Source organism: Capricornis sumatraensis, chromosome 2, assembly GCF_032405125.1.
Source record: "Capricornis sumatraensis isolate serow.1 chromosome 2, serow.2, whole genome shotgun sequence".
Taxonomy (NCBI): Eukaryota; Metazoa; Chordata; class Mammalia; order Artiodactyla; family Bovidae; genus Capricornis; species Capricornis sumatraensis.
Genome location: NC_091070.1, coordinates 25864397 through 25876050, shown reverse-complemented (window position 1 = coordinate 25876050; position 11654 = coordinate 25864397). Strand labels below are relative to the sequence as shown.

At 49.6% G+C, this 11654-nt stretch overlaps 1 protein-coding gene across 1 annotated transcript; it reads right to left on the bottom strand.

Moving 5' to 3' along the window:
• Positions 1-3089: 3089 nt before the first annotated feature.
• On the bottom strand, positions 3090-6270 carry GPX2 (glutathione peroxidase 2). Its single transcript, XM_068965215.1, has 2 exons — positions 6049-6270; positions 3090-3603 (listed from the first exon to the last, which is right to left on the bottom strand). Exons 1-2 carry the CDS (start codon positions 6268-6270, stop codon positions 3253-3255), a joined length of 573 nt encoding a protein of 190 aa, XP_068821316.1. The 3' UTR covers positions 3090-3252.
• Between the last annotated feature and the right edge of the window lie 5384 nt (positions 6271-11654).

Sequence of the window (11654 nt, the reverse complement as noted above, 5' to 3'; positions counted from 1 at the left end):
ATGTAAGAAGGGGAAGAAAGGACCGTAGTGGGAGTGTAGTGGGAAGCATGCACTGGTGCTGGCATTTCATTCTTTCTCTCCCTGCTTCATGATGTACAGGTTGGGGTCGACCTAGTGAGGCTCTTGAAACTCAAAGCTCAGCACGTTTGCTGTAGTTTTAATTTGCTGTATCTTACTCAAATGGTCTTGAGTTCTCCAAATACTAATTAATTGACATGTGATATAGTCTAGACAGAGCCAGATATGGCTTATTATCTTGTAAGTCATCACTGAGAAGTATACATTCACTGTTCTTTATTTCAGTGTAACAATCCTTTTCAGTTTCATTCTTCTCTTTTGCAAGCAAAGCTAAGTTAAACTTGACTGAATTTGAGGCTGTCAGTTTTAAAATGTGTGTTTCTTGACTATAGTACAAGTCTCCATTGTGAGATATGCTGTGGTTGGGTAGAAGGGAAATCAAGAGACCTGGGTTTGAAATTCGCTCTGCCACCTGCTCATTGTGGGACATTGGGCAAGTCATTCTCTCTGTACCTTGATATCTTCAGGGGAAAAGTAGACACAATCATGCCTCCTTCACAGAGTTTTAAAATCATGATACAATGTTAAGTGAGAGCATCATTAGGTCATACAGTGCTGTGTACAGGCAGCTGTCAGGGGTCTTAATGCAGGAACTCTGAGATAGAAGAAAGCACTGTTGTGTCATGGTTAATTGTAGAAACTTTGTAGACTGACCTGGGTTTACCTTTCAACCCTGCCCCTCACTAGACCTTTGTCCATGAAGTTTCTTTCTCAATTACCTAGTCTTTAAATAGAGATAAATATTCCTCAGGATCAGTATGAGGATTAAATAACCTAGGGTATAGAAAGTACTCAGCGCAGTGTGGGGGTATGGTATATGGTAGTTTGGATGACGGTTGTGATGGTGATTATTTGAAATCACCTGTAAACGTTTGGCTTGGACTTTCTTCATCTTAAACTGAGGAGATTTAGTTACGGGAACACAGTCATGGAAATAACCATCAGTTTCAGTGTATGTATCTGGGCCCCTAAAATCACTTATTCTAAACTGTGTTTTTTTTAAGAGCCCTGGGGGAATGATTCTCTCTGTCCCTCCTCTAAAGTAGCATTATCTCAGCACTTCTGGAAAAGCCTGTTTATGACTTCTTGCTTCCTGAGTGCCCGTGGGGAAATTTGATTAAAACATCATGTTGATCTAGGAAAGTGGGTGACTGTATTAAGGTTTGCCATGGCTGTTTATGACCATAAACTGATACTTCTGAGGAGGTAAAGGGGACAAACAAGATGAGGAATAAAGGAAAGGAAATAATTCCCTCATTTCTGAAGCAAACAACATTTCCCTGCCCAAATGAGGAGGGCTCTTCTAGCATCATGGCCCATTCTGACTCTCTCTGCCAAGTCACTTAGAGTGTAATTCACATTCCTTTGGGACTCTCTAAATAATTCTCTCAACTTGAGCCTCCTGGGGAAGACCCAAGACATTGGTCTGGCATATGAGGTCCCCAGTTACCTATGGCGTAGTGTCTGCGCCCAGGAGAGCTGGCTCTGCTGTTGGACATCCCAGCAGGCAGTGGCACTGTGAAGATAATGAGCAAATCATGCCGGCATTCCACAGGAAGTCCCATTTTACTTCTGCAGGGAAGCAGTTTTTACTCTAGAATCAGTGCTTAATCTTGCCCCCTACGAAAAAAATAGAACCCATACCCTAGCTGTTGGCTCTGACAGTAGAAATCTTAAAAGGCTTGAGTTCTCAAGAGTCAAGTTAAGGGCGACCTTAATTTAGCAGGAGGCCTTCAGAAACATGCCAGGGGATTCCCACTGTACCACTCAGGTTACCGTTTTGAAATAAAGCACCGTGGATGACAGCTTTAGTAGAAGGTCAGACAGTGGGGATCCTTAACCTCTATCCCACATTTACTTTTCAGATGATGTGAGTGCTTGGAAAACAGTTACGGGGAACATCCTATAAAAAGCATTTTCCCCTCCGTGTGGGGTTCTCAAACTGATGTGTCCAGCTGGGAGAACTGTCCCTGAGAAGTAAAATATTCCATATAGTGATCAAAGAAGGAAAGGCAAATTGAGGTTTCCAGGAAGAGGTTTGTGGGACGAAGTTGGGGGCGGTGACTCGTCTTTTCTGGAGTATGACAGAGCCTGGCCTCGGTGGTGCTTCTGAGAATGCCTGCACTAGGTGAGGAGTCTAGGGCACCATCCTTCCAAGCCGTTAGGCAGAACTCAGTCCTCACAGAGAGCAGCTATCATGTCAGCGGGTTATAAACAGGCTGACTGAAGGGAGGCTCTCTCCCTTCCCTACCCTCGCAGGAAAGGAAGTGAAACCAACCGTTCACGCCTAAACCTGTCCCTTTTGTGAACGTGGGGGCGTGTGAGAACGACAAGGGTGGAACGCAAACTTTAAAAAGGAGGACGAGTCCATATAACAATGGATCCAAAACAAACATTGCTCCACAAGGTGATCAGGAGATGGGCAAAGAGCTCTTTGTGTTCCTGCTAACTGTACCCTCCACACCCTTGCTGTCAGTAAGTGGACCAAATTCACCTTCTCAAGATGCAGATAACATTTAGTCAGCCCAGTACCCACAGAGAAACTGGCATCTTCCTGACTGGAATCCTCTGACCACCTTCCCAGTGCTTCTGCCACTTCCCCTTTCTTCTCATTATCACTTTCTTTCCCCAGTCCGGAAGAAGAGTCGTAAAGGAATAAGACAACTCACATTTCCCGAAACTCCACCTGCCACTGTAGACCTTGACCAGAGCTTGCTTTCCGGACAGGAATTGGGATGTCCCCTTGATCAGAGGCTCCCTCTCCTCAGCTTTTGTGTGCTGCCCACCCTCAGTTCTGCCTGCAGCCCCACCACCCCTCCCCACTTGGTCAGGGAAGAAGACACGCAGAGCCTGGCCGTTTCCACACCCACCCTTTATTGGACTCAGCCCACAGGCTGGCTCCAGGCCTTCACTCTTCTCAGACACTGCCCATACAGATTTAGGACGGTGCCATCATTCTGTGAAGGCACAGAGCCCGCCCATGCCTTGGAGCCTCAGGCTGAATCACCAACCAGAAGGTTGCAGGGAGGGGAAGGAAACAGGCAGACCAGAAAGGCAAGGCTCTTCAGTGAAGGGGACTATCTGAAGGGAAAGCCTGGGCCCAGCAGTCTTCTGAGGGCACAGTGGATGCTCAGGAAAGACACTCAGGGCAGGAGGAAATAGACCTGCTAGTGTCTATATGGCAACTTTGAGGAGGCGCTTGATGTCAGGCTCGATGTTAATGGTTTGGAAGGTGCGGCTGTAGCGGCGGAAGGGCTCCCCTTCCGGCCCAATGAGGAACTTCTCAAAGTTCCAGGACACATCTGAGCGGCGCACGGGGCTCCAAATGATGAACTTGGGATCGGTCATGAGGGAAAACGGGTCGTCATAAGGGTAGGGGAGCTTATCCTTCAGGTAGGCGAAGACAGGATGCTCATTCTGACCATTCACATCACACTTCTGGACAAGGGTGAAGGTGGGCTGGAATCCACCCCCAGGGCGGACATACTTGAGGCTGTTCAAGATCTCTTCATTCTGACAGTTCTCCTGGGGGAGCAAAGAGACAAAGAGCTTGGAAAAGGCAAGGGGAAGATGGAGGCTCTACAAAGCCTTTCACTCTTCTGTACTCCCCAGGGTCATTCTTTCTAGGTATCTTCCCCCTTCCTATTCCGTCTCTTCTTCATTCGTTTTGCCCTTCTCTTGAATCAGAGTTTTCCCTCTCAGAGCTATCATCCTGATGCTTTGCTGTCGTTTCTGAAAGATCCTAGTTTGGCTGTTCTTGTACTGAAGATTTAGCGCTTTTGAGCTGTTGGTTCTCTCTCCTATCCACCCTGAGCAGTTCTTAGGGTATGTCTGAATCTTCAAGGAACCCTTCAGCTCAGGGAAGTAGAAAGAAAGGGAAAGGAGGCTCAGATCACACTGCCTAGAACCCTTCTTCCACTTATGTAGCTACACGCACACACTCACATCTGCATGCACACACACTCACATGCGTGCCGCCACCTTCCCTTTCCTTCTGCCCTGATTGTGCCTCTCTTCTAATTACCTGTGATGTTGAATATAGCCTTGGCCTCTGCCCTACTCAGCTCCTCAAACTAAAGGTGAAATTGAGGTCTAGAAGAATGGGATTTATAGCTTCTTCCTTTCATCTTGCCTCATCCTAGATCTGAAGTACAAGTAGGCAGAAACTTTGATGAAGGAAAACCCCATCCAAGGAAGACTAGCTTTCAGGTGCCATATAAAGATAAAATAGGTTAGCACCAACAAGGAATATACTGTATATGAAATTACTTCATGGCCACTAGGCATGAATCAAATAGGATAAAGGGCTTAGGCTTCTGGAATAGGCCAGGGGAAGGGGAAGTTAAGGAAAGAAGTGCAAGAGGGCCAAAAGGTATGCATGTGTAATTATGGTCCCTTCCTCTTAGACCTTGCCCTCAGCTAGAATGCTTTAGCCCTATTACCTGTCTTCTCTCCCTGCTGCCAGCCCTGTCTTATCCCTGCTTAGGATTCTCCTCCCCTGACAACCCTCAAAGCCCCATGGAAACCCTTATTTTCCACCCCCACCCCCAAGTCTAAGAGTCAGATATCTCCCTCTGGGAAAAAGTTCCTGCCTCTGACCTACTAGAACCAATTAGTACAGTCAGTTCCAGGCCATCATGACATCTTGAGCCTGGAGTTGATGGCTATTAAAGTCTTATCTCCTAATGCACATGGCTGGCTGGCTACTGTTATGTTATGAATTCCCTCCAGCAACTGGCTGGCCTGAAGTGATGGCTGGAGGCACCTCTGAAGAGGTTTTGCCTTTTCTATGTCTCTTGTCCTGGCCAAGCCTAGAAGCGGAATTGAGACAGGGAAGGTACAGTGAGAGCACGCATGGTTTGGGCTCAGGTTTGTTACACCAATGACATTTCAGCCTTCCTGCCTGTATCTCTGCCAATCTCTTTCTTGCCTTCAGGCCTCTGTGAATTGAACCAAAGGGATTATACTCGGAGGGTTCACTTAGGGACATTCTGCCTGCTTGTGCTGTTAAAATCCTAAGTGAAAATAGAAGAATCCCTAAAAGATAACTTGAGGTGTGTGGGCTAAAGATGTGTAACAACTTGACCCATTAATCAGGGACATTGAGGAGCATATGATACCCAGAGGAGACATGCACTTTACAAACCCTTTGCCTTCCCCCAAATTCACTCTCCACTTGGCTGGTTTCAAACAAACAAACAAAACCTTTCAATCTAAATAATAAAGTTGCTTGCTTTTTCATATTACTTTGTATTTTCCAAGTTACTTTTGTAGCTCTTACACTATCAACCTCACAATAATCCTTAGTTCCCAGCTCTTCTGACCCCATGGACTGTAGCCCACCAGGCTCCTCTATCCATGGGATTTCCCTGGCAAGAATACTGGAACGAGTTGCCATTTCCTTTTCCAGGGGGTCTTCCCGACCCAGGGATCGATTCCTTGTCTCCTACACTGCAGGCAGATTCTTTACTGCTGAGCCACCAGGGAAGCCCTCCTATATGAGACAAGTGGTATTATCCCTAGTTTATGGACGAGGAAACCAAAACAGAAAAATCGAGTGGGCACTGACCCATTAAATAGCAGAACCAAGTCTAGTGAGAACAATGGTCTCCTGAGTCAGTTCAATCCTAATTTGATTCTTTATCTTCTGTTTCCTCCAGTCATTCATTCAACAAATATTTAATGAGTGTCTTCTATACCCTAGGCGCTGAGGACACAATGGAGAGAAAACCAGACCTGGTACCAGCCCTCATGGAGTAAGTGTAGTAGAAGACAAGAAACCATGAAAATCCACATCTTTGGTGTGCTATCACAGACAGACTCAACTGACTTCCCCCTGGTACTCACCTGTACCTACAGACCTAGCTTAACAAAACATACCCCATAATTCCAGACACTCCAGCACACAGCCATTCTCCCCCCTCCTTAGTCCCCTAGAGCTTCAGCAGTCCAACTCCAGGGGCCTCTCACCTGATGTCCAAATTGATTGCAAGGGAAGCCAAGAACCACCAGGCGCCTGGGGAAGCGGCATTGCAGCTCGTTGAGTTGGGTGAAGTCCCGGGTGGTTGTGCCTCAAAGCGAGGCCACATTCTCAATCAGCACTGCCCTGCCTCGGAATGTATTGAAATCTACCTTCTCCCCATCCAGGCTGATAGCACTTAGGTCGTAGAAGGACTTGGCAATGTAAGCCATGATGGATGTGCAGAGTGAGCGGCAGAGCCTTGTGAGCCCACTTAAGGGTCGATTAAAGGGGTGGGGAGGAAGGAGGAGCCAGGAAGGATCTCACAATGGGGCTTTGAACATCCCCAGGATGACTTAGCAAAAATAGTCACCTACCTGTAAGTGCTGTTTGAACAAGAAACTTGCTCCTCCTATTTACAGACTCTGAACAAAGCCACCTCCCTGCCCTACCCCTCTAGCAACCTGGGAAGGGCCAATGTGTTATCTCTCAGTAGATATCAATAATTCACTGCTTGCAGGAAACCAGAGCCCCAGAGGTCGGAGAGGAGGAAAAAAGGGAGGGAGGGAAGCAAGACTGACTCCTGTTTGCCCCAGCAAGTGGTTTTCACTTGGCACAGACATTTAGTGCGTGCCTGCTGAGTGCTGAGCTGTGAACTGTGCAATCGAGAGGCCAGGGTCTGCTGAGGGCTGAACGACAAGGAAGGGAATTGGGTGCATGTCCCCTTGACTCAGACTACCATCGAAATATACATGTTACTGTTCACATTTGGCCATTACCCTCCACAAGGATAAAATCAAAGGGACCCTTGGGAGGATGGTGTGTGATTTTCTAAAAGAATGACTTTCGGTGCTTCAGCTAGCACCCAGTCTGAAGAGGTGAGGCTAGGTTTGTCTTGAAAAGTCTTTCAGTGAATGATGGTACTTGTCCCAGAGGGTACATCTGCCCTTGCCCCTACTCTGGGCCATCTCCTCTAATACCCCTCACCCCGCTCCCAAAGGGTGAGGAGGATGCAGTCGATTGTGGCTGGGATGGCAGAGAAGAGTCATAGAGCAGGTGGGTAAACTCGGGGCGGGGTTTACCTTTTTTCAGACAGAGGCTCAGGTCCTGCAGACTTTCCAGAGGCGGTTGTGCTGGTCATTCTCCACAGAAGAAAGTGTGCATGGAGTCGAAGCTGCTGTGGTTCTAGACCCAGCTAAGCCACTCAGTTTTTCAACACATCTGGGGACCTGCTAAGGGTTCTCAGGGGAGCAGAGCCCCGGAAGCCCACAGAAACTATAAAGGCCTAATACTTCACTTTATCCTTCCAAACGCCCACGGATACAACAAATCAGGGGTTTGTTTTGTTCTTATTTATTTTTTAATGCCTGGATTTTTCCATCAGTAAAGCTGGCAGTTAGGCTTTACCTGGTTTGGGGATTTTAGAGTGAAAATTCAGTAACAGTGCAGTTGTTTACTAGAGAGTGTGTTCACAGGTATGTGTCCCTTGGGAACCGTCTCCAAGACCAAGAAGAAACCAGGCTGGGGAGCAGCTGGTCTTGAGAATCTGATTTGCTGGGAGGATGGAGCAACTCTCCAGGCAGCACCTGGCTTTTCTGTGTTTTGTAGCCTATTTGTGGCTGTTCTTGGCAACAGGGAAGCCCACGTATCTCCACGGGCTGCTCCCCACAAACAAGCCTCCATTACCTAAGTGGGGAGGGAAACTTTTGCCACTAGAAGAGGCGGCAGGAAACACAGAGAGAAGTATGTTCCCTGCTGAGGCTGGGTGGAATTCCTGGGAAAAACCAATAAACATCCCCCTGAAGCCGCTGAGTCAGAACTTGGCCCTGACAGTGGGCTGAACATTAACATGAACTTGCCAGATTCACCTGCGTGCCTGGCACTCCCCAAGTACTCTCAGGCTTCCAGAAGCCTCTTACTGACGGCCCTTCTGGGACCCTCTCTAGGAAGACCACGCACATCCTGAGATGAGAGATAGGGGTTCTCTCTTCCTTAGGTACATGCCATCTCTTTCCTTCAGGACACTTTGAGTCACCCGGGCTCTCACCTCACATGATTGAATAAAATTGATGAAGCTCTGCTAAGGCAGCTCTTTGTTTCCAACTTTCCCTCAAACTGGCCTACTTTTCGGAAGCTTGTAATTTTGGACATGCACTAACACAGCTTTCTGCAAGGACAGTTGTTGTTCTGGAAACTGCACTGGCTTAGTAGGCAGAAAGCCTTGGTCAGTGGCTCCCAACTCTGGCTGCAAATGAGAATTGCAGTTAGAGCTTTCCCCTCCAGAGATCTCCATTCAGGTTGGTCCTTTTCAGCTTGACTCTGCCGCTGTACCTTGGGTTCCCTAGGCACCTGTTCCCTTTTCCATTGAACCTGGATAATCACCTTCCTTATCTCACAGAGAAGTGATTGTTCCAATGGAGGAGATAAAGGTTTATGAGTTCTCTGTAAATTGGAAAATACAGATTTAAAATTTTAGGCTACCATTGCCCTGCCTTGTTTTACTCCGTCCTTCTTGTTTTAGCTTTATCTTCATTCTCTGCTTCTTCCATCAACTCCAGCCCCCAGACCCCTAGACTCCAGACTGTCTCATTCTCTGGGGGTATCCAAGCATAGTGAAGTGAAGTGAAAGTCGCTCAGTCGTGCCTGACTCTTTGTGACCCCATGGACTATAGAGTCTGTGGAATTCTCCAGGCCAGAATACTGGAGTGGGTAGCCTTTCCCTTCTCCAGAGGATTTTCCCAACCCAGGAATTGGACCCAGGTCTCCCACATTGCAGGTGGATTCTTTACCAGCTGAGCCACAAGGGAAGCCCAAGAATACTGGGGTGGGTAGCCTGTTGCTTCTCCCAGGGGATCTTCCCGACCTAGGAACTGAACCAGGGTCTCCTGCATTGCAAGCAGATTCTTTACCAACTGAACTATCAGGGAAGCCCATCCAAGCATAAGGCTAAGATGAACTTCTGAAAGATTACTTAATACTGCCTCATGCCTTTAGGAAGACCTGTTCCATTCCAAGAGATGAGAACCTTCTTGGCTCTTAGATATCCAGCATTCCCCCCACTCTCAGCCCACCTATGACAACTCAATCTTATTTCTGCAGTGTGTGTCCACAGCAGAGCAATGGTTGCTCTGCTTGGGCTCCCTGCAGGTGGCATTAGGAGAGGCACCAAGTGGATGACTTGCTGCCTGCAATGTCCTTCTACTGCTGTTGTTTAAGGGTTCTGGAGCCTCTTCTACCGGCACTGCCCCTTCCCCTGAACCACCAGGGTCCCATGGAGACCCACGCCCGGGGATTCACACAGGCAGTCACAACTGTGATTGGAAATATTCTTTATTTTGTAAACATCTGTGTTTAAAATAGATGAACCCTGCTCACAATTCCTCTACTGGACCCGAGACACAGCACACAAAATTTCACCCGTCACAGGGAGAAGGTGGGGCTCACTAGCAGGTGCCAGGGGTGGCTCTGAGTCTCAAGACAGCAAATGCAGATGTGGTCAGGAGTCCACAGGCAGGTGCGCCTGCTCAACAGTCTAAGGCCGGGGCCCAGGCCGCCTCCTGGATCAGAGTTCAGGGATGAGAGGCCGACTCTGGTACCTGGTGAGCCTAGCTGCACCCTAAAATCCCAGCGCCCCTCCTGCCCCATACCTCTCCCCAGCAGTGGCCCCGTGGATGCAGCTTCTCAGGCCATAGAGTCTCAACCCCAAGGTTTCCCTTCCAGAACCCCTAGGGCACAGTAATAATACAGTCCCTTTCCTGAGGGGGTAGGAGAGGAAGGCAATGGTGCTCGGCCAGACCTTCAGGAAGTGGCGACACTGATCCACAGACTGGAGCCAATGGCCAGCATAAACTCCCCCTCCCTCAGGTCCCTGATGGAGGGCACACCAAGGGCTGGCACTGTCAACCCCCCACCCCAGAGATGGTGCTGCCTATGTCTAGATGTTTGAGGAGTCAAGTCCTCAAGGAAGCATTCTCAGCTGTGGTTGCGACTTCATCCTAGAGTCAGCTCTTTACATTTCTCATCAGCCGACAATTATAATTACTCTGGCTTTCTTTTTCCTCCCATATAACCTGTTCCACATCCCTACATCCTGAGCTGCCCTCTCCTGATGTGGTATCTTAAGAGTCAGGAGGGAAGGTTTGACGATTTCATCCCTCACTATTTTTTCCAGAGGAGTCAGTGGGGCTCTTAATCCTTCACACACGTGTGTCCTGGACTTATTAACAACTGGTGAATGTGCAAGGCGTAGTTCTTTGTTTTTGCTCCAGCACCAGCCATGCCTCACAGTTTACGACTGATCCTCCTCCCGAGGCTTCTCCCATCTTGGGAAGGTGGGGAAGAACCCTCCTAGGGCTGCTAACTGACATGCTTTCCCTCTCTCAAAGGGCCTCCTGCAAACTACTCTGGACTGTATGGAGTTAAAGAAACTTCTTCCTGAAACAAAGGGCCCCGGAGGAGGGAATCGGCTTCCCCCTACCTGTCGCCACAGGGCAGTTGGCAAACTCATGAGCCTCTGACTCAGGAGCTCGAGGAACAAGATGAGCACTTGGTCCTGAAGGCTGAAGGGACAGCACCATGCATTCCCACCCAGGGCTTGCCTGCCTCCTGCCCACGCGCTCCCGCCCTTCTCCCACAGACTCTGGGTCTTGGGAGAACCTTAAGAGCCGAAGGCTGGGTTCAATGAAAGACCACCAGCCTGGTTCTGTCCCCTGTCACCTGCCAGGGGGTGTTGGGGAAATGCCCTTCTTACATAAGAAATGGAAGATGGGGACCCGGAATTCCTGCAGCTGCCCAATTCCCCTCTGGTTTGCAAACTGCTGTCCCAGCTCTTAACTTGCAGGAGCTGGCCCTTCTCTTCCAAACACTCCCCTTCCTGCAGTGTGTGGCTGACTCCGGGGTAGGGTAGGGGGGCTCTCCTCACCCCTGCAGTGCCCACAGGCCTTGATCCACATCTTGAAATTCAGGAGCCCAGGGGGTATGGGAGGTAGAGAATGGAGGTGACTTTTTATCCCTGCCACCCCTCATCATTTTTTTTCTTCTCTGAAGCACCTGTCTCCAAGCTCAGGTCCCCCAAGAGGCAGGTGGGCGGGCAGGCAGCCAAGCACGGGGTAAACTGGGGTGGGAGGGAGGAGAGCCCCAGATGTGGGGACCACGAGTTAGGGCTTTCCTTCCTCCCCTGCGTTCCTCTCTGCCTGGGCACCCGGGAGGCAGGCCGGGTGGCACAAGAAGTGGCGGGTGGTGGCCAGGGGAGATGGGGGGCTGCAGGTGGGGCTTCTCCTGGGAGCAGAGAAGGGGGAGTGCGGCCCTGGGCCTGAGTGAGGAGGAAGGGGAAGGCGCTGCCCCAGCAGTGACACATGGGCATGGGGAGGTGAGGGCTTCCATATGAGTACAGCCGAGCAGAAGGGACAGACAGAGAAGTGGGAAGAAGCGAGAAACAGCGGAGAGGAGACCAGACGCACCGAGAGACAAGGAGCCTACAGTGGCCTTGATTCCAGACTCGGGCATCGCCTGGGAGCCCCGGGCAGTGAAGACGTGCTCGTCACACATCGGGGGGCTCGCAGCAGGCCTGTGGCTGGGGACACAGGCTGGTGGGCCCCCCCGGGTGGAGGGCTGGGGG